Source organism: Chelonia mydas, chromosome 14 (assembly GCF_015237465.2).
Source record: "Chelonia mydas isolate rCheMyd1 chromosome 14, rCheMyd1.pri.v2, whole genome shotgun sequence".
Taxonomy (NCBI): domain Eukaryota; kingdom Metazoa; phylum Chordata; order Testudines; family Cheloniidae; genus Chelonia; species Chelonia mydas.
This window is the reverse complement of record NC_051254.2, coordinates 40,925,859-40,948,871: the sequence shown is the minus strand read 5'-3', so window position 1 is coordinate 40,948,871 and position 23,013 is coordinate 40,925,859. Positions and strand designations below refer to the sequence as shown.

Below are 23,013 nucleotides of genomic sequence, written 5' to 3'. Positions count from 1 at the left end.
AAATGGAAGCGTCGTGGGAAGGGCCATTCACGGTCCAGGAGCGCCTGGGAGCCGTTAATTATCTCATAGCATTCCCCACCTCCAACCGAAAGCCTAAGGTGTACCATATTAATTCTCTAAAGCCCTTTTATTCCAGAGAATTAAAGGTTTGTCAGTTTACAGCCCAGGGAGGAGACAACGCTGAGTGGCCTGAAGGTGTCTACTACGAAGGGAAATGTGCTGGTGGTGTGGAAGAGGTGAACCTCTCCATGACCCTTGGGCGTATGCAGCGACAGCAGATCCAGGAGCTGTGCACTAGCTACGCGCCAATGTTCTCAGCCACCCCAGGACTGACTGAACGGGCATACCACTCCATTGACACAGGTAATGCTCGCCCAATTAAAGTCCAACCTTACTGGGTGTCTCCTCAAGCTAAAACTGCTATAGAATGGGGGATCCAGGATATGCTACAGATGGGTGTAATCCGCCCCTCTGGCAGTGCATGGGCATCTCCAGTGGTTCTAGTTCCCAAACCAGATGGGGAGATACGTTTTTGCGTGGAATACCGTAAGCTAGATGCTGTAACTCGCCCCAACAACTATCCAATGCCACGCACAGATGAACTATTAGAGAAACTGGGACGGGCCCAGTTCATCTCTACCTTGGACTTAACCAAGTACTGGCAGGTACCACTAGATGAATCTGCCAAGGAAAGGTCAGTCTTCACCACACGTCAGGCTGTATGAATTTAACGTACTCCCTTTCGGGCTGCGGAATGCACCCGCCACCGTCCAAAGACTTGTAGATGGTCTCCTAGCGGGATTAGGAGAATATGCAGCCATAAGGAACGGGCCACCCACTGGCAAATGAAATAGTGTGACAAATACAGATAGCGTCCAGCGGAGGAACAATTGAGGATTACTCATCCATCTTCCTAGCTTCTAAAATAACTACAACAGCTCAGGAGAAGGAGCAGGGGTGAACTGCTGACCCCATTGAAATTTATGTGCATTTTCCCATTCAATTCAAGGAGGCCAGCATCTCACCCAGGGGTGTCATTGGAGATGGCCCAGCGCAGACCTCGGCTGAGCGTGCAGCAGCTGACAACAAAGCCAACAAGATGTTGGGGTACATAAGGAACGCACTAGGTGACAATACAGAAAATTCTCTGATGTCCTTATATGAATCAAAGGGACATCCTGGTGGGGAACACTGTGTGCAGTACGGGTCACCCATCTCCAAAAGGACGCTGCAGAGCTAGAGGAGGTTCAGAGACTGGTGACAAGAATGATGGGAGGCCACGTGGGACTTCCGTGTGCCGAGATTGGAGCTGTTCTTGTCAGAGAATAAGGGGATGTGAACAAGGGGAGAAAAACAAAGACTGGGCCGGGGAAGGTAGATTGGGGTGCTGCTATTCAGTCCATCTCTTGATACAAGAACGGGGACGCTTAACAAAATTGAAAAATCAGCAAATTTGAAACTGATGAAAGGACCTATGTTTTCCCATAACGCACAATTAACCTGCGGAACTCACTGCTGCAAGATGTCATTGAAGCCAAGAGCTTGGCAGGATTGTTTTTAAAAATGGACTGGGTCATGAGATACTGTTGTTCATACAAGAGAGGAAAGGGACAGGAGTTTGGGAAGGGATCCAAATCTTCTTACTTCAGGGCATGAACCACCATCTAAGTCAGAGGTGGGCAAACTGCGGCCCGCAGGCCACATCTGGCCTGTGGGACAGTCCTGCCCGGCCCTTCAGCTCCCAGCCAGGGAGTGCTATTCCCCCTCCCCCGCAGCCTCAGCTCGCCGTGCTGCAGTGCTGTGGGTGGTGGGGCTGCGAGCGCCTGCTGGGCAGTGGGGCTGCGAGAGTTGCCAGCCTGCCCCGGTGCTCTAGACTGCGTTACGGCACGGCTGGCTCCATCCGGGCAGTGCGGCTGCCAGTTCTGGTGCTCTGAGCCGCATGCTAAGGGGGCGGGGGGGTGGGGTTGGATAAGGGGCAGGGGCGTCCGGGGGTGGGGGGGGAAGTCAGGGGGCAGTTAGATGGGGTGGAGGTTCTGTGGGTGGGGGGGCGGTCAGGGAATGGGGAACAGGGGCAGTTGGATAGGCGTGGGAGTCCCGGGGGGCCTGTCGGGGGTGGGGGTGTGGATAGGGGTCAGGGCAGCCAGGGGACAGGGAGCAGGGGGGGTTGGACAGGGGGTGGGGTGCTGTGGGGGGCATTTAGGGGCAGAGGGTTCCGGGAGGGGGCAGTCAGGGGACAAGAAGCAGGGGAGTTTGGATGGGTGGAGGGTTCTCAGGCGGGCAGTCAGGGGGCGGGAAGTGGGAGGACGGGGATGGGGGCGGGGGCCAGACTCTTTGGGGAGGCACAGCCTTCCCTACCCGGCCCTCCATATAGATTTGGAACCCCGATGTGGGCCTCAGGCCAAAAAGCGTGCCCACCCCTGCACTATATACTCGTTTGATTCCGAGGAGTAAGAAGTAGGTAACTAGCTTATTAGTATGCAAATGTTAGTTACTGTTCATATCCTTTATCTATAGTCCTACTCGTGTCTTTGCCTCACTGTATATTCATTTGTATTTCCATCAGTTGCCTCTTTGAAATTAAATAAAATTTAATCCTGTTGTTCACAATGGACTGGGGAGTTGTGAATAAAGCACACTTCACGGTCACACTGACTCCACTTTGACTGCCTCTGCACCTTTGTCATTATCAAAATTGGACTGAACCATTTTTTGCCTTTGCTTAGACTTCACCAGAAAAAATTCCCCTTTAGGCAAGAGCTCAGACGTGACCGTTTTCAGCCCAAAAGGCACGAGGAAGAGTTCGGCAGGTGGTGAGCTAGAGGAGTCAGGGATATGCTCATGAGCTCCGTCAACAAAAGTGAACTCTGCCCATTCCGCATGCCAGAATGAGAAGCCACTCCCAGGAGCTGGTGCACATGTTCAGAAGGTGACCATGCATGATCCTTGGACTCCCTGGGTTTAGATAAAATATATTTTTCTATAGACTTGTTTTAAGTGATTACAAGTAATGAGGCATAAAAGTCAGAATTGGTTACAAAGCAAATAAGATAAACCGCATGGTAATACTTAACTCAACAAGCTAAATGAACTTAAAAGCAAAGCATTTCTCTCACCATAAACTTACAGCTGTCTGGCTGGATTGCTTCAGCCAGGACCTCCCACACAGTTCAGTGATGCTTCCTTTGTCTTTCAAACATTGTAGCTGCCATGAGTAGAGATGAGGGGAGAGAAGTAATTTGTGTTGTGTGTGTTCTCTATTTTTATACAATTCTCCCCTCTTTGAGGATTAGCTCCAGCTGGCATTCAGGCGACAGCCCGTCTGTTTACACAGGATGTCCAGCTGTTTCCGTTGCCAATATGTAAAGTTCTTGCTCACACCATTCTTCCTGCCATAGAATGGCCGCTTAACTAGCTGATAGTCCATGACAGTTCATTTGATTATGCCGATGCCTGCCTGGGGCACCAGTGTGTCTTTGTCTCTGAAGAACAGGTTTGGGCCTGATTGTCTAACTCTGGAATATGTCACAGCAATGTTATACAGTAGAATCTCATAAATTTACAAACAACGATACTGCAAATATTTTACCTGGACAATAATGTTCAGCAGATTATGAGTTCTCAAATGATACCTCACAAAAATTATCATTAGCTGGTAAAAAGGATGAACAGTCTGTCCTACCCATTATTAAGCTGGCTGCACCAGATCAATAATCATCCTGTGACACTCTCAGACTCCTGGAACAAAGCTGTATACTGTGGTCGTGGACATTCAGCGCTATGGACCTCCGCCATCTAAGTGTATTGTTGTTGTCAATGTCCCCCTGGAAAATCCAGAGCCAAGCCAGCTTCCCGGTATTATTATGTATATTACTATAGACCCAGATACCCCAGTAAAGGTATGGGTCCCATTATGCCAGGTGCTGCCCAGACATACAGTGAGACAGTCCCTGCCCCAGCTGAGATCAGGGCCCCAGTGTGCTGTGCTGCACAGACACACGGAGACACAACCACAGTCCCATCTCCTTCTGCATACAGCACCCACATATGAGCGTTCTAATTCCCAAAAGGTTAACATGCTTTGAGCTGTAGATAACACAGAGCTGTGTTGCAATTTGACTATTTTCTCATTTAATGCTAGTTTATGGCATTACATTTGTGAGAGCAGTGAAATCTGGTGGCTATGCAAGGTACTACAATGTATAAAATGCAGTAAAATAAGTCTTTTTATTTGCTAATTTGCTGCTTTGTGGTGTAAAGGGCTTGGCAGTTTTAATTTTTTTTTTTTGCTTTGTCTTAAATAGATCAGCAATATCAATTTTTGTAATTTTTAAAAAAGTTTTATTTGGTCAATATTTTTGAAATATAAGTTGGTTTGTTTGGGGGAGTTTTTGGTCAAAAATGACCTTTTCTCAACATCAATATTTTTCATTAAAAATAATTTCTTTTTAAAATTTTCCCCCTATTTTTAGCAAATTTTCCCTTGAGCATTTGTTGTTTATTGCTTTCCTTTTGCAAACAAATTTTTACAAAAAATGTGAAATAATTAAATAAAAATCCACCATGTGCCTAAACTGCCAAAAACATTACAATAGCCTTATTCTGAAAATGAAAGATTATAAAATGTTGATAATTTATTAAAAATGGGAAATGAAGAGAGGTGGTTAGAAATTACAAATGATTAAAAATTCACAAAAATCTGAGAAACGCGTAGTTGTGGTTAGCAACGTTCTGATTTTTTTTTTTTGTCAGAAAATGCCAACTCCTCGAAACTGAAACTGTTCGAGAGCCATTGTCAGCTTTCATGAAACACGTGATTTGAAAAACATTGGGTTAAAAAGGTTTCAAGGTTGTCAAGGAGATGCCGAAGGAAGGATAGTCAGAAAAGCAGGAGAAGACCCAGGAGAGCTGAGGAGATGGCAGAGAGACCAGATCCAGGAGAACAAGGATGTGAAAGCGTCCCTCCCACTGAGCTAGGTGGAGAACAAGGGAATTAAAGTACCGGGCGTGAGAGCCAGAAAGCAGAAGAGGCAACGGGGGTGAAGGAGGAAGGGGTGGAGCTAGGGAATCGATGATGGTGGAAGGGAAGACAGTGGGAGGAAGAGCTGTGTTCTTGCTGGGCCAGAGTCAGTGATGCAGTGTTCACGTCCATGAGATGCGCCTTTGGCCTTGGGCCTGCTTTGCACACGCATTTACCTGAGCTGAAGATACACATAGCTGGTTTGAGGATGCACGTACATGTCTCCTCAGGCACATCCGGTCCTGAAAGTCTGGCCCGAAGACTGAAACCCAAGGCAGTGTACCAGTCTGTTACAGGAATGAGTGTCCCTAATGCCACTGTTTATAGCGGCATGGCTTCCTTCTGGCAAATCCATTTGAATTCAGCACTGCAGGTTTCAGAGTGAATCCGATTCCCTTTTATCACCCCGCAGCTGTTCATGTCGGCAGGCCCCGTTACTGGGAACCTGTAAAACAGAGGAGAAAGGAAGTCAATGAGCCAAATTCAGACCCTCTGTAACTCTGCCGAAATCAATGGAGTTGATTACATCAGGGACAAATTTCTCCTTATGTGCTTCGATTAAACGAAAGGAACCTAAAGTAGTGGGGTCTTCATTCTAATCCAAAAGGGCAGTTTGAATTCTTTCATGAGCTCTGTGTAATCCATGCTCACGCAGGGTCTCTCTTTGTCCCTGTCTAGTGGCTACACCACAGACAGAGGCTTATGAGGCTGCTGCCAGAGCTAAGCAAATCATTGATTTTTTTTCAGTTTGGGAGCTGACCTGAAAAATACAATAAAAATAAAAAATTTGTTTGGTTCAAACCAAAACTGATTTTTGCCCCCTAGGTTTTTCTTTCTGGAATGAAAAACTGAAGAGGGAAAAAAATCATTGCAAGTTGAAAAACAACCCTACATTAAATGAAATGAAGATAGATATATATTAGTCTTTGTTTTGTTTTGGGAACTTTTACATCTTTTCTTTTTAATACACATCGCTAAATTTTGAAACAAAACATCATTTCGAAATGAAAAGTTGCAACACTGCATTTCAAACAGTCAAGCAAACCATTTAAACATTTTTTGAGGGGGGGGAATTGACAGCCAAAACTATTGGCTAATTTGTGTTGACTTCACAACTAGGTTCATTGCCCCGAAAAATACATTATTTTTTCCAGTGAATTTACTGGTCACTGACAAACATTCACCGTTGTAGTTGCTAGAGTCCGTGCGCTCACAGAGTTGGCCCTGGTGCCGAAGCAATCTTGCAGTTTGGTTTGTTGAGATGCACGGCTACATGTGCTCAAGGCCGAGGAATAGCTAAACCAGAGGGTACCATTACATATGCTTTTTAAAAAAAAATAAATAAAATAGCAACCACTGGGCAACACTCACAGAGTTTGGTCTAACATGGAGCTGTCCACCCAGGTCCAGTTCTTCTCTGGAGATGTAACCCGGAGCCCGAGCCAGACATGATATAGACCCCGTGTGATGTTCTGTATGAACGCCTGTGGGGTGAAGACAAAGGGTGAGTGCAACCTGCTAGAGTTCTAGGATTCTTTGCTTCAGCCAGCAAACTTGGCAGACTGTTCTCAAAACAGGCACTTAAGTATTTAGGCCCCATCTGCACTGGAAGTTCTTCTGTTGTTATGTCCCAGCATTTCTACCATCTGTGTAGCAGCACCGTAGGAGCGCTCATGTAAACGGGGCTCAGGGCTAGATGACACAAGTGTCTCCGGGAATTAGGAGCAGAAGTAACCGTGACAGTCACTTGTCACCCCATTGACCGGGACTGATGCTCCTAACTCCCTTTTGAGCTTCTGAAAATCACACCCAGAGTGGTTAATATACCTCTCTACCTCCCGCCTTGCTGTTCCCCATGCTTGGATCCTGATGGGGAAGGAGCATCCATCAGCTTGAGACAGGACGAGGAATAAGCGGAGGCAGGGGGACAGATGGGGTTGGGGCTCTCCCGGTTCTCCAATCCCCCCGTTGATGGGGAGCAAAGCATGTGGGAGCTATGCCAGCTGTAATGCTGCATTAGCATCCTCAGGAAGAAATCCCCTTCACCTCTGGCACATCTGGGACCATGTAACCAGTGACCCACTCCAGCAGAAGTCTAGCCCCCTCTGTTTTACTTTACCATCTCCTCCCCGTCCTGGATCACTAGCTTTCGAGAGCTCTTCGCTGAGCAGTCAGCACGGCTCTCGTTCCAGGTTTTGCTGTCTTTGGAAAACCAGTAACACTTTCCCCTGTGCGACAGCCAGTCCATGGGGCAGAGTTTGCAGCTGGAGCCGTCTGCAGAGAGATGTGGCAAGACAGAGCATTAATGATTGTTAGCCCCAGGGAACATGCTTACAACAGCTCAGAGAGGGTACAAATCCCACTGAGTTAGGCACTATCGGTGATCCCATCCAGAGACTTTCTCAATATTTAACAATGAGAGCTGGTCAGAACATTTTCCTCAAAACCCTTTTTCAGTGCAAAAGCTGTTTCAACAACATGTTCTCACGAAACCGTGTCAATTTCGAGACATATTCTCACAGAAAAAGAAGTTCCAGAAAAACAAGTTTTTTTTATTGTGGGAAATGTTCCGTTCCGAACATTTCAAAATTTCACTTTGAAGTTCATTTTATGGATTCTTAATTTTATACGATTGGTATAATTCTTTACATTGTTTCATGCCGTGTCATAATAAGTTGAAAGAGTCTGTGATTTAATTTTATAATTCCTTAAGGGCAGCTGCTACCTTGTGCTGATCAAAAACAATGTTGATAAACTGCAGAGGGTTCAGAGAAGAGCCACGAGAATGATCTAAGGATTAGAAAACCTTTTGCACGGCGATAGACTCAAAGAGCTAGAGCTACTTAGCTTAACAAAGAGAAGGTTAAGGGGTGACTCGATCACAGTCTGTAATTATCTATGTGGGAAACAAATATTTCATAATGGACTACTAGCAGAGAAGTATAATGTGATCCAATGACTGGAAGTTGAAGCTAGACAAATTCAGATTAGAAATAAGGTGTAAATTTTTACCAGTGAAGGTAATTAACCATTGGAACCATTTACCAAGGGTCGTGGTGGATTCTCCATCACTGACCATTTTAAAATCAAGATGGGATCTTTTTCTGAAAGATCTGCTCTAGGAATTATTTTAGGCAGTTCTCTGGCCTGTCATACCGGGGGTCAGACTAGCTCAGGGGTTCTCAAACTTCACTGCACTGCGATCCCCTTCTGACAACAAATATTACTACACGACCCCAAGAGGGGGGACCGAAGCCTGAGCCCTTCCCAGCCTCACCGCCCCGGGAGGGGGGACCAAAGCCAAAGCCTGAGACCCATCACCCAGCGCTGAAATCCTCAGGCTTCAGCCCCGGGCGCTGGGGCTTGGGTTTGGGCTTTGGCCCTGGGCCCCAGCAAATCTAACGCCAGCCCTGGTAACCCCATTACAATGGGGTCGCGATCACTTCAGGGTTCTGACCCCCAGTTTGAGAACTGCTGGACAAGATGATAAGAGTGGTCCCTTGTGGCCTTGGAATCTACGAATCTATGCTTGAAACATCTGGTTGTCTTTTCTTTTCTAGATCAACAGGTCTCCGGTTTGCGTTGTAATGAAGCAGTCTGGCACTTTGTGTCAAACTCTTTTCATTGCATGGCAAAGAGGAGACACTTTGATCTCACTGGCAAACTGTTTCACTGTTTAATTATGACACAAAGTGGAACAGTTTCAACAGGAGAGATTTCCCCTACAAGACTCAACAGCCCAGGGTTTGGAGCACTCAGCTGGGAGAGCTGGGTGCAATCCCCAGTTCCAGATCAGGCAGCATTCAAACCTGGGTTTCCCACCTCCTGGCAGAGGGCTGTAAGTGGGCGTAAGAGAGACGCGCTACCAGCCAAAATCCTGCTCTGTGCAACCCCAGCTGTCCTTTATGCTACTCACCTACAGGGTTAAGTGGCAGCTGGGAGTGGGTGTTGAGGATCTCAGCAGTATCGAAATGTTGGACTTAGTCTCCTCGATGGCAGTTAATCATCTAAGTCCCTTTGTGGATCTAGCCCTAGGGTCCTCGCTCAGCATTACGCCCGTCACTATCGCTGCCCCCTCGACCGTCACCCAGAACCACCCGGGCATTCCCAGCCCCAGGCATCAGCCACAACTAGCCCGACACGCTCAGCCTCAGCCATACCCGGCTGCCTCCGCGCTGCCCCGATCTCTACTCCTCTCGCAGGCCGGAGCAAAACCCGAAGGACGCCCTCAGCCCCGACAAAGCAGATCCGCTTGGTTCCCAAACCAGGGGCTGTGTAACAGGCAGACGTGCTGCTCTGTTGTTACAAGAGAGCATCTGAGGTCACTGCTCAGGTTTCTGTGTGAGGGTTGGGGGAAGCTGGGATGCCTAGGGCTTTCTGGTAGCCGCTGGAGGTGGGAGTGAAGGCCTCAGAGACCGCTGGAGTGTGTTTCTGACAGTGCTGTAGGCAACGTGACTGTGCCTTTGGGTGGATGGATACTGAGTACCCCGATGAAATCTTTACGATCACTAAATACAGTCTTTCTTGGAATTCATTATACTAGTATCATAGAACAACCTGTCCTGCTCACTAGAGCTGGGGGAAATTTCAGTAAATAGTAAAATTGCCAAATTATGCATTTTTTTTGCACTCAAGCTGTTCACAATTTTGGATTGAATTCTTCCACCAATCGTTTTGGCCCCCTACATTGTTTGTTTTCCGAAAAAAGACAAAATGGTTCATTTCAGCCATATCAAAATGTGTCATTTCGACCTCTCATTTTGAAACAGTATTTCAACTTCCAAATTTGGCTATTATAAAAATAAATACATTTTAAAAGGACAAAATACCCCTGAAAAATGAAAAAAATAAATTAGTGTTAGGTTGACAAAATGAAGCTTTTTCATTTTTTTCCAATACATTGAAAATCTTCCAAAAAACGCAGTTTTGGTTTGAACCGTTGTTTATTTTTTCTCCCTCCTGCCCCCCTTAGCCCTTAGTTTTCTTGGTTCAGCCCCTGTAACGAAAAATCAATTATTCGCTCAGCAATCCTGCTCATCCTGAGAATTGCCCTGACTGACCCCTAGAGGTCACTGTGCCCCACAATCCCCACTGAGAGGTGTCTGACCAGCAGGGCTAGTTGGCCAGCAAACATTGTCCAAGTTAGATCACAAAAGTATTTGCTTGTCTGTCCGTAGCCAGCACTTCCCACCTTCCCTTGACGCCTCCAGACAAGGAATTCAGGCACCCAGTGTCTACCCTACCTCCGGCCACTGCTGGCACTGGGGAGACTTGGAAAGAAATTTCCTTCCTCTGAGCCCACTTGGATGGGGGAGGTCGGAAATGGCCGTGTCTCCTACCCCTGGCCAGTGCTTTTTCTGATGGCCTGGCCTCACTGGGATCTGGTGCCAGATGCTAATATCCATGTTTCTGCTCCACCTCCGGCCTCCCTCCCGTTGCTGGGGAAGGGGAAAGATCCCCCAGGCTCATCTTCTCCTGGTCTGAGGTTGGCGGAAGGAGACTCTCTCTCAGCAGCACCACTTCTCACAGACTCATAGAAATGTCTGGTTGGACGGGACCTTAAGAGGTCATAAAGTCCAGTCTCCTGTGCTGAGCATGACCAAGTAAACCTAGATCATCCCTGGCAGGTGTTTGTCCAGCCTGATCTTAAACACCTCCAGTGACTGGGATTCCACATCCTCCCTAGGAAGCCTGTTCCAGAGTGTAACTCCCCTCAGAGTTAGAAAGTTTTTCCTAATATCTAACCTGAATCTCCCTTGCTGCAGATGAAGCCCACTGCGTCTCATCCTGCCTTCAGTGGCCACAGAGAACAATTGATCCCCGCTGTCTTTATAACAGCCCTTGACGTATTTGTTATCCTTGGAGGAAAGATGGGAGAAGATCCCCTTCTTGCCTCCCCCATCCACAGTGCCCCCCCTCTGGCCTCGCTGAGTGAGAGAAAATCTCCATGGCCCCCTGAGAACTGGGATGGGAGGAGGAAAGAGGCTAGCAGGCTGGCCTGCCCATAGCCTGCCTCCTTCAAACAGGCCCCTCTCTACCTGCACGGTGCATGGAACATGCCAAGGGGCTCAGAGCCACCGCGAGCCGCAGTTACCTGCTGAGGGGCTCTGGGCTGAGTGACACAGACCCTGCTTCAGGCGAGACACCAAGTCCTCCAGGCTCCTGTTGCATTCTGTGCCGGGGAAGTGTCTCTGAGCGACACTGCTGCTCTCGGGGACCGATGAGACGGCGCCAGTGTCCGTCTGCGGGGAGCGGCCCTGGAAAACTTCCAAGCAACAGCCAGGTGAGCGGTCGTTCCTGTTGCCGTTATGGCTGCAGGAGCTTGGGTTGTGCACTTGAACGGTCACTGATGTACGAGCTCCCAGGGGCCCCTGGAGTCCCAGGGGCCCCTGGAGTCCCAGGGCTTTCCCGAGGTCCCTTGTGCTGCACAGCAGCTGCCCCCAAAGAGGGCTAATGGCCAGGGCACCCATCCAGACCATGCAGTCCTAGGTGAGCGGCTTGGACTATGGGGGTTTCCCCAGGGCTGAGGCAGGAACAAGGAACAGGGTGAGAGTGCAAGAGACAAAGAGGATACCTGCTTTTTGGTGACTGGCACTGGGGCTTCTGCCAGGGGGCATTGCGAGGGAGCAGTTTATGACCAGGAACCAAGATATCTATCTATCTATCTATCCCCACGCACACCCTATCTATCTATCTATCTATCTATCTATCCCCACGCACATCCTATCTATCTACCTATCTATCTATCTATCCCCACGCACACCCTCCCTGTCTATCTATCTAGTAAATAAACAAATTGCACTAGGAAATACCCTGGGATCTGCATTACCAATCTCTCCTCCAGACAGGAAACTGACCTGTCAGACCCTGAAATCTGCCAGCGCCCCGCAAAGGGGTAAGGAATTGGAATGATCATCACGATTTAGGGATCTGAACAGTGAGAATGTGATGACATGAAAAATCACCAAGGAGCGTCTGTTGACCCTGGTAGGGACAGAGGTGACGGCGTGTGGCAGGAAGGAAGGAAGAGCTTTGCTCCTGATGAATATTCTAATCCATTCCATGTTTTCCTTCATATCGTGATGTTGAAAGTCCTCTTCCAGGGGGTGTTTGACCCAAGGACAATCAGTGGCCTAATGAAAGCCAGTGGGAGCCAAGCAACCTCCTTCAGGCTCAACAAGAGAAGCAATTAAGCCCTCTTCTATGGCAGAGACAGCTGCAGGCAGCAGAGGTTACCACCCATTGCAACAGGCCACGTGGGAAATCAGAGCTAAGCCAGGTGGGCGGAGAGGTTTCCTGGTTGGAAACGCAGGGGCTAAGTTATCAGTTGTAGCCTCCATAGGCGCCGACTCCATGGGTGCTCCAGGGTTGGAGCACCCATGGGGAAAAATTGGTGGGTACTCTGCCCCCCCACCTCACCTCAGCTCCACCTCTGCCTCCTCTCCTGAGCGCGCTGTGTCCCCACTTCTCCTCCCAGCGCTAGCCGCTGCAAAACAGCTGTTTTGCGGCATCACAAGCTCTGGAAGGGAGGGGGGAGGAGCGGGAATGTGGCGCACTAAGGGGAGGAGGCCGGGAAGAGGTGGGGCCAGAGCGGGGATTTTGCGGAAGGGGTTGGAATAGGGGCAGGGAAGGGGCGGAGTTGGGGCGGGGACTTTGCGGAAGGGGTTGGAATGGGGGCGGGGCGGGGTGGGAGGGGCAGGGCGGGGAGTTGGGGCGGGCCCATGGGCAGAGGGGGGTCAGGCAACCACCGGTGCCAGCAGAAGTCGGCGCCTATGGTAGCCTCTATGTGTTGGGGATGAGAGGGAAGCCAAGGAGAAGCAGTTGTGAGCATGACCCCTGAGAGGAATCACAGGGACAGAAATTCTTGGGCACAGAGCTCAGTGGAGAGGCAGGCTTGGGGATTTCTGAGCAAGGAGACTTCCTGCTGCTGTTTGTTTCTCCTGTGATTAGAGAAACAGGACTTTATGCACATTTTTTGTAAATAAACAAGATGACACGAGAACAGACCTGACTCATACTGATTTCTCCTAACGGCAACAGCCCTGCAAGGCCATGAACAGCAATAAACCATTCGAAGCAAAGGGGCAACAATATCTGACAAAGATCAAATTTCCCCCCAACTGGATGACCTGAGTTTCAGGAACCAAGCTCAGTCTGGACCTTGTTCTTGTAGCACTTTGCCCAGGCTGTGATGAAGCGTCCAGTCATCTACTGACAAGTGGAGCAAAACCTCAAGGGCACCATGTCGGGACAGGAGAATTGGGGCTACATCGCTGAAGAGTTAATCAGCAAACGGATTCTCCGTTTCCAACATTTAGAAATTTGTTTCCATTCTGAATTGGAATGAAAAGTCGAAATTTTGACAAAACTTCCCGCAAAATTTTGACGAAATTTCCCGCAAAATGGAAACTCTAAAAAAAACTCCGTTCAGAAACAGTTGTTTCGATAATGTCAAAAGGTTTCACCGTGGTAAGGTAAAAAGGCATTTCATTATGACAAGTCAAAACATTTTCATATCGTATTCAATATGATGTTAAACGTGTAACATTCGGAGATATAAATATATCATTAACATTTAGCTTTTTATGGACTATAAATGTAGAAACAAAATGAATCAAAATGGGAAAGTCAAAACGAAACATTTTACCTTATCGGAATGAAACATTTTGAGCTTACTGAAACCAAATAAGTCAAACTGAAACATGTTTACCTCATCAAAACAAAACATTTCAACATTATTGAAACCCAAGGAGGAAATTTAAAGATTTATTTGGATCGTTTCCTGGTGACAATTTTATTGACACTGACGCATTCCCCCAAAACTCGTTCGGTTCTGATGCACCTGCATTTCCCAATGGAAAGCCGATCCAGTGAAAATTTCCCAGCCAGCCTCCGTCACAAGGGACCTGTTCCAATGGATAGCAGGCCATGAGCTACTCACCCTGCAGCCCCAGTGCAATTACCGCTGTAGCCAGGATCACGTCGCCAGCCAAAGCAATCCACAGAACGAACCCGGGCCAGTGTGAAAATCCCCGGAGATCTGTGAGATGCAATATTTAGTGAAGCACTTTCTGTAGCTACTTAAACAAAGAGGCGTATGTGCTTATCTGGCTTTCTGTCTCTCTGGCCACACGGGGGGATGTCTACACTGCAAACAAAAACGCGCAGTGCCAAATCTCAGAGCCTGGATCGATTGCCTCGGGCTCGTGGGGCTTGGGCTGTGGGATCAAAAATAGCAGTGTAGACGCTCTGGCTGGATCCCAGGCTCTGAGACCCTCACAGGATTTCAGAGCCTGGGGTCCAGTCCAAACCTGGATGTCTACACTGCAATTTTTAGACCTGCAGCCCGAATCCGTTGGTCTGGACACTCAATGCCATGGGTATTTCTTTGCAGTGTAGACATACTCCTGACTTTAAAGGCAATATGCTGCTGGAGCCCGTTGTAAAGCCGTCAGACAGGGATATGCTATTCTTAGGAGCCCCCCCATTGACCAGCTGGCCAGAGTGTTTGACCGGTATTTCCAGAGCAATGTGAAACTATTGGAGAAGTGGGTCAGATTTCAGCGAGGGTTTTAATCTTCCTGTCCCCACCGCAGTCCCGTCCGGTCAGCCCAGGAGAAAAGCCGCCGGCACCAGAGTGATTTGGGGCTATCTACCAAACAGACATATGATCCATTGCAGTTCATGGGCCAGATCTGAATTGTATCCAAACATACTGCTCCTGATGCATGCTCAGCATTCCTGCTTGTTGGCTTAGTCCATGCTTTCAGCGCTGGGCCACGAAGCAGAACCCTTCAGCCTCTGTTCAGACTCCTCATGTCCTTCTCTTCGCTATGGGCTGGCTCGACTTGCCATCACTGGCAATGCTGAACATAACAACTTGGCTCAGAGGTGAGAGCTGCTCTGGCAAGGAGGATAGGTACTCCTCGGGCTGAGCCTCCCACACAGTCATCGGGCTAACTTTGTTGTGAGTTGTTGTCAGTTTCTGGTGGTGTGAACCCTGATGGAAATTCTGCTGTGGGAACAGGTGGCAGCCGCACAAAACATCCTCCCCCACTGGTGCGAAGGGGTGAATGCACACACACACACACACGCACGCACACACACACACGCACATGCATGCACACACACACTCAGAGACACACGCGCGCACACACATACACACACAGGCAACAGGCTTAGCTGGCAGGGAGAGAGACACTTTAGAATTCCCTGCCCCAACAGTGATGAATTTGGCCCACTGCCCTACGATTAACGCGCTCTGGATTTTCTTTGAGCCTTTGAGCTGAGAGAACTAAACAGTTTCTAAATCCAGTGACGTTTCACTTGCTAGTAAAAGGGAAGAGAGTCATTTCTCGGCAGCCGGTTCAGATGTGAACACATCTAATGGCAGCCACTGGGATAACCTCACTTTGTCCTTCTGGTCCTTCCACCCTTCTACACAACTTCCATCCATCCCAGCCCCTGCCGGACTCCCTAGCTAGTTTTATTTGCAGCCCCAAAGCCTGTCTCTGCCGCGCTCGCCCTGCATCACCTTCCGCTGGCTCCTGATTCGGATCTCAGTTGCACTCACTGAATTCAGAACAAGAAGTGAGAGCAGAACCTGGGCCTGAGTCTGAGGACTGCAGTGGGGTCACCGGGTTTACACTGGGCTCACCGACATCAGGAACTTGGCTCCTCCCTCCAAATCCAGTAATCAACTTCTGCTCACTGAGTCTCCCAGGGTGTTTGTGCTCAATTGCCACCCTGAACTTGCCCCTTCCTTCTTTTCTCACTCCCAGCTAAACCAGCCAGAGGTCCATGGGAGACAGCAGGCCTGATCCCCAGCTGGTGTATCAATATAACTTACTGAAATCCCCCAGAAGATGTATAAAAGCTATTACATTTTACTGCCTTGGCATGTGAGTGTAAATGATGAACAAACCAAGTGTTCTGTGTTATGCCAAAGAATGGCAGATACCAGGAGAAGCTTTTCCTATGGCAACGAGCAGCGCCTGGCAGCTAGAAAATTGCTCTCTGAACTCTGCCGGCTAAACTTTAATAAACGCAAAACGCATGTGTGGAAAGCAGAATCCTGAACTCAGGACAAATAGGGGGAGAATAAAATCGAATACACTTACTGTGGTGCTTAGGGGGAGAGGGTTGGCTGGTGGGGGATGCGTCTTCCAGAACATTTATATCAGCGTAGATAATTTCCTCAGTCATGGTCCAGGCAGCAAACGAAGGCAGCACCCAGCAAGGGATGCTGTGTGGAAGGCCAGCCGCTGAGATATACGTGCACACCAAGGCGAGCGATGCCTCCAAAATCAAGAAGTAGCATCTGTCAGGGGCTGGTGGATTTCCTTCCTATCTCTGCGCTGGGGATTTCCTTCATTAGCAGGTCTCACATCCTTACCCAAGAGCAACTGACACCAGAGGGAGAGGCAGTATTAGAACCTTCGGGGTGCCAACAGAAAGCCGTCCAGTTGGGCAGCGAGCCCCCGGCACGAGAAATTCTGCCTTCAAAATGGCCGTGACAATAAAGTGTTCAAAGATTCAGTGGCGGTTTCCTGCTGGGCTTGGCCATCTTGAATCCAGACACGTTGCCCTTTCTCCCCCAACGGGTTTGGGATGGCCAGGCCCATGCATTGATGCTCCCTTGTCTACACAGCTGGTGCGTTCGAGGGACGCTGGGCGTGAATCCCCCTTCGCAGGGGCGGCTGCTCTGCTGGAGCGAGGTGAACTTGAGCGTGAGTCACAGCCGTGTAGAACCAGGTGTTAAGTCACCGGGTTCCCACAAGCAGCGGGGGCTGAGTTTTGAGGGGTCCTTCTCACCTTTATACGCCCCCGAGGGCCCTGCAGCCGTCCCCGCTCATGTCAGCATCGTGACGACTGACTCGATGGCCACCCAAAAACAGCAGGGGTGGAAGTTCAAGTTAAGTTTCCGTTGCACCTAACTCAGCCACCGCTCTGCTGCCGCTGGGCCAAAGTGTGGCTTGGAAGCGAAGAGGCCAACGACTGGGCCCGTCCTGTGGAGAGAACGATTGTTATTTCATCTTTTCCCCAAGGCCCTGGCACTTGGCGCTCCCCAGAAACGAGCTGTGCCCCTGCCTGCCAGCACTGGCCACGTACGCTCGGCTGTGAGACACCGAGCGAGGGTCGCCCACGGGCCCAGGCGAGAGGAAGGATGAGGGTAACACTAACAGGTTCCCACAGTTGCTCAGTGTATGTGTGAAGGTCGTTGCTTATGCAGCTGACAGCCCAGTGAGCTATTAGGAGGGCTTAGAATGAGGCAACCTGGTGATGGGGTTTGGCCACCATGCCCCAGGCATAAGGGAGAAGGTATGTTCGCGGCCACTCCCCTCCCTGCTAACTCAGTGGTCCCAAAGGCAGCCGGCTGTGGGAGCTGCTTATGTTCACAGCTACAGGCCTTGGCAAACCCCTTCTCTGCTCAGCTACTGGACCTGCCTGCACCCACCTGCTGCTGGAGACCCCTCCACGGCTTTCGGGGAGAGGGGAGCATGGACGAAATGAGCAAGAAAAGACAAGAAGGGAGGAAAGGCAGGAAGGAGAGAGAGCAAAGAAGACTCCAGACTCCTTGATGAGCCGCTGTTCCATTTCCAGCCTGCAGGGGAGCCCCAGTTTGGGACAAGCGAGCTTGGGAAGGGGGTTCCCCAGAATTGGGAGTGTCCCGGAACAAGAAGAACTCTGGGGCGCAGGGCAAGCTCATTAATCCGTGCAGACCGCATTCACCCCACAGGGGTAGGTAACTCCCTGGGAAAGAAAACTACGCGCAGAACATGAATGGCGTTACCAGCTCTCCCAGTGGCAGGACTGGACTGAGGTGCCTTGGCAGAAATGTGGGTGAGATGACCCAAGGCTGAGACAATGGGGGGCCTGTGCATTGGGATTGATGGGCGCAGCAAAGTGACATTTGTGTGGGAGAAGCTGGCATCTGCCAACTCCCCAGGCTTGGTTCTAATCAGCCCCTGAGTGAATTCACTCACATGAACATTTTAAGAATAAAATGCAGATTTTTTCAGAGGCAGCCCTGCCAGTCACTGGCCAACAGGAACTGTGGCATCAGCAGCCCAGATTTTTTCTCTTATCAGCCAGAACTCATTCTGCTTTCCATGGGAGGAAAGGCGCTGATCCAGGACGCAAGGGATCGAGGTACCCATCTCTGCCACAGGCTCTCTTTGTGCCCTTGGGTGAGACACTTAAAGTGGGCTGTTTCCCTTTAAGAACATAAGAACGGCCATACTGGGTCAGACCAAAGGTCCATCTAGCCCAGTATCCTGTCTGCCGACAGTGGCCAATGCCAGGTGCCCCAGAGGGAATGAACGGAACAGGGAATCCTCAAGTGATCCATCCCGTCACCCATTTCCAGCTTCTGGCAAACAGAGGCTAGGGACACCATCCCTGCCCATTGATGGGCCTATCCTCCATGAACTTATCTAGTTCTTTTTTGAACTTGTTATAGTCTTGGCCTTCACAACATCCTCTGGCAAGGAGTTCCATGGGTTGACTTTGGCAGCATTAGAAAAAAACCCGCCAATCTTTGTGCCTCAGTTTCCCTTCTGTAGACTGGTCCTCCTGTTGAGAGAAAGTGTGGCCTGGTGGCTACTGGAGAGGGACTCAGGAGGCCTCAGTTCTGCCAGCTGGGTGACCTTGGGCGCCACTCTGTGACTCAGTTTCCCCATCTGTAAAATAGGGATAATAACACTGGCATTCCTTTGTGAAGCGCTTGGTGCTCTATGGATGAAAAGTGCTACCTAGGAGCGAGGGATTATTATCAGTCTATGTGAGAGGCTTAGATAGTACAGTGAGAAGGGACTGAGTCTGTTCTTGCGCCTTCGGCCTGGCAATGTGCTTCCATACTAGTCATTTCCCTAGCGCTAAAAGCAGGCAGGATTTTTAGAACAGACTCAACTAGTCTGCTTCAAGGCCTGTTTCTATGCAGGTATTGGTCAGTGAGCGCTGCAGTCTGTCTGGAAATTACCTTACCACACACACTGCAACAACAGCGATTGACCCCGGCTAACCCACAAATGACCTTATGGGCTTGGTTTTTTTCCTGTGCTCTGTGCACCATCCTTCCACTTGCAATAGGTGAGGAAAGATGTCGTCTCTCAGATCTAGCTTGTGATGGCAGCCCCCTGACTTGCACCCTCTTGATATGTGGACCTGCCTCAGAACGTTGTTACTCTGTGTCCGCACTCGACAGCAGCCCCTCGGGGTGAAGACCGTTGCTGGGAAATGGTTTTCTTTTACCTCTGTGGAAATGTCAGGTTGGTGAAAAAAATCAACCCCCAAAATATTGAAGAGTCCCAAATGTCGCTGCAGTGCCTCGTGAGACCTGTAGTTCCCCATAATTCAGAGATTTCAGAGCCAGAAGGGACCATTGTGATCCGCTATACCTCTGGTATAGTAAACACCATAGAGCTTCCCCAAAATCATTTTGATCTGAACTAGTGCAGGTCTTTTAGGGCTAGTCTACACTAGAAGTGCTACAGTGGGGCAGCTGTATCTATCCTGACAGGAGAGAGCTCTCCCGTTGGCATAACAAAACCACCTCTGCGAGAGGCAGTTGCTATGTCGGTGGGAGAAGCGCTGTCATACACTGGTGCTTAGGTTGGCGTAATTTATGTTGTTCGGGGATGGGGGCGGGGAGGTGGCTTATTCCCACCCTGAGCAACATAAATAATACCGACATAACCTGTAGTGTAGACAAGCCCTTAGAAAACATCCAGTCTTGATTTAAAAATTGCTAGTGATGGAGAATCCACCGCAGCCCTTGGTAAGTTGTTCCAATGATTAATTACACTCGCTGTTAAATATCTTGCACCTTATTTCCAGCCTGAATTTATCTAGCTTCAACTTCCAACCACTGGATCTTGTTAGATCTTTTTGCCTGCAAGATTGAAAAGCCCATTATGAAATATTTTTCCCCAGGTAGATACTCACAACCTTCTATTTGTTAAGCTAAATAGATTGAACTCCTTGACTCTATCACTATAATGATATGACCCAGTTGCAACTATGTGGACGAATCCAGACAATCACTGTGCTGTCTAATGAACTCACACAGGAAAATGTTAAAAAACAAAAACACCCCGTCACCTGTGGATGAACACTTTTCACAGAGTGATCACTCCATATCTGACCTCTCAGTGCTCCTTCTCAAAGGAATCCTGCACAAAACCTTCCAAAAAAACGAGCCTGGAAGCTTAAATTCATTACTCTGCTTGGCTATGTCTACACTACCGCAGTGTGGACCTAAGTTATGCCACTCCAACTATGTGAATACGGTAGCTGGAGTTGACGTAGCTTAGGTTGACTTACTGTGGTGTCTACACCGCACTGGGTCGACAGGAGACACTCTCCCGTTTACTTACCTTACTCTTCTCATTCATGGGGGAGTACTGGGGTCGATTGTAGAGCGATCTGTGGGTGATTTGGCAGGTCTTCATTAGACCTGCTAAATCAACCCCCGGTGCATCGATCACTGGAGCGTCGATCCGAATGTAGTGTAGACATAGCCTAGACACTAAAAATCCTGGACTGAACAGAGACACTGGATTTATGGCTTATTACAACAATTGGTAACCCACTAACCCCGTAACTGCCTTTTTTGTCCTGTGACTGCAGAGGTGTTAATGGGCCATTCCACCTTGAATAGTCCCTTTCAATATATGCTAACTAGTTATGCTACTTATGGACAACAGAATGGCAGCTGAAATTCAATGTTGATAAATGCAAAGTAATGCCCATTGGGAAACAGAATCTCAACCCTACATAAGAAATGATGGGGTCTAAATTAGCCGTTACCACTAAAGAAAGAGATCTTGAAGTCATTGTGGCTAGTTCTCTGAAAAGATCCACTCAATGTGCAGCGGCAGTCAAAAAAGCGAACAGAATGTTAGGAATCATTAGGAAAGAGAATAACACAGAAAATATCATATTGCCTCTATATAAATCCATGGTACACCCACATCTTGAATACTGCTTGCAGATTTGGTTGCTCCATCTCCAAAAAGTTATATTGGAACTGGAAAAGGTTCAGAAAAGGGCAACAAAAATTATTAGGGGTAGAGAACAGCTTCCATATGAGGAGAGATTAATAAGCCTGGGACTTTTCAGTTTGGAAAAGAGACGACTAAGAGAGGATATGATAGAGGTCTATAAAATCATGACTGGTGGAGAAGGTAAATAAGGAAGTTTTATATACTCCTTCTCATAACACAAGAACTAGGGGTCACCAAATGAAATTAATAGGCAGCAGGCTTAAAACAAAGAAAAGGAAGTATTTCTTCACACAATGCACAGTAAACCTGTGGAACTCCTTGCCAGAGGATGTTATAAAGACCAAGACCATAACAGGGTTTAAAAAGGAACTAGATAAATTCATGGAGGATAGGTTCATCAATGGCTATTAGCCAGGATGGGCAGGGAGGCAAAACCATGCTCTGAAGTGTCGCTAGCTTATTTTTGCCCAAAGCTGGGAATGGGCGACAGGGGATGGATCACTTGATGATTCCCTGTTCTGTTCATTCCCTCTGAAGCACCTGGCATTGGACAGTGTCAGAAGACAGGACACTGGGCTAGATGGATCTTTGGTTTGACCTAGTATGGCGGCTCTTATGTTCTTAATCTGTTGCACCCTGCATTTTGCTATGACACTCGGAGAACCTTTCCTAGCCCTGAAGAAGAACTCAGGGTGCCTCAAAAGCTTGTCTCTCCCCCCCAGCAGAATTTGTTCCAATAAAAAAATACCAGCTCACCCACGTTGTCTCTCTATCACTCTCTGGCAGGTTTTCTAATCATTCTCGTGGCCCTCCTCTGACCCCTCTGCAAGGTATCAATGCCCTTCGTGAATTGTGGGCACCAGCACCGGACACAGGAGTCCAGCAGCAACGGCACCAGGGCCAAATCCAGAGGTAAAACCATTTTCTATTCCTACTCACGATTCCCCTGTTCACGCATCCAGACATCACAGGGTCGCACTGGGAGCTCGTGTTCAGCTGATTATCCACCGAGACCCTCCCAGGACTTTTTCAAAGTCCCAAGATAGAGCCCCCAGCCTCTCGGCAAGGCCTGATTTCTTTCCTCCTACATGGATAGACTTACATTTTTGAAGCATTATCATTAAGGGACCGAGCTGCAGGTTGGAGTAGGAAATTCCCTTTGATCAATAAGCCCTGTGGTATGTGGGCAGTGTTAGTATTTGCACTACAAGGCATCCTGCAGATCATATGAGCATTTGAATATAGGTCGATGCAGGAAGCAGTGGGTGGGTTACTGCTGATGCTGCTTCCTGTCATTCTAACTAATATTGTCTCAAAAAGAAAAGGAGGACTTGTGGCACCTCAGCGATGAACAAATTTTTTGGAGCATAAGCTTTCGTGAGCTACAGCCCACTTCATCGGATGCATGATGAAGTGCGCTGTAGCTCACGAAAGCTCATGCTCTAATAAATTGGTTAGTCGCTAAGGTGCCACAAGTCCTCCTTTTCTTTTTGCGGATACAGACTAACACGGCTGCTACTCTGAAACCTAATATTGTCTCGTTTCCTTGTAAACCTCCCTGCCCCACCCCCATCTGTCTGTATCCACCTCTTATCGCTTGTCTTAGAATCATAGAATCAGAAGGGACCCCAAGGGTCATCTAGTCCAGCGGCTCTCAACCTTTCCTGGCTACTGTGCCCCTTTCTGGAGGCTGATTTGTCTTGTGTACCCGAAGTTGCTCCTCACTTAAAAACGACTTGTTTACAAAATGAGACAAAAAACACAAAAAGGTGTCAGCCTCTATTATTGAAAAAACTCTGCCTTTCTCATTTTCCCCGTAGAATGATCAAATAAATCAGCTGGAATATAAATACTGTACTGACATTTCAGTGTGTAGTCTATAGAGCGGTGTAAACAAGTCATTGTCTGTATGAAATTTTAGTTTGTACTGACTTTGCTAGTGCTTTTTATGTAGCCTGTTGTAAAACTAGGCAAATATCTAGATGGGTT

The 23,013-nt window shown here is 48.5% G+C and overlaps 1 protein-coding gene across 3 annotated transcripts; it reads right to left on the bottom strand.

The window, feature by feature from the left end:
- Positions 1 to 3,846: 3,846 nt before the first annotated feature.
- LOC102947949 (killer cell lectin-like receptor subfamily F member 1) lies at positions 3,847 to 22,220 on the bottom strand. Of its 3 annotated transcripts, XM_037915102.2 has the most exons (7): positions 22,127 to 22,220; positions 16,138 to 17,025; positions 13,959 to 14,057; positions 11,112 to 11,282; positions 7,137 to 7,291; positions 6,389 to 6,501; positions 3,847 to 5,462 (listed from the first exon to the last, which is right to left on the bottom strand). In XM_037915102.2, the coding sequence occupies exons 2-7, from the start codon at positions 16,220 to 16,222 to the stop codon at positions 5,339 to 5,341; spliced, it is 747 nt and encodes a 248-aa protein (XP_037771030.1). In that variant the 5' UTR covers positions 16,223 to 17,025; positions 22,127 to 22,220; the 3' UTR covers positions 3,847 to 5,338. The 3 variants fall into 3 exon arrangements, with proteins under 3 accessions (XP_037771030.1, XP_043384200.1, XP_043384202.1); XM_043528265.1 differs by lacking the exons at positions 13,959 to 14,057; positions 16,138 to 17,025; positions 22,127 to 22,220 and having other exon boundaries at positions 11,112 to 11,734; XM_043528267.1 differs by lacking the exons at positions 3,847 to 5,462; positions 13,959 to 14,057; positions 16,138 to 17,025; positions 22,127 to 22,220 and adding an exon at positions 5,676 to 5,777 and having other exon boundaries at positions 11,112 to 11,734.
- Between the last annotated feature and the right edge of the window lie 793 nt (positions 22,221 to 23,013).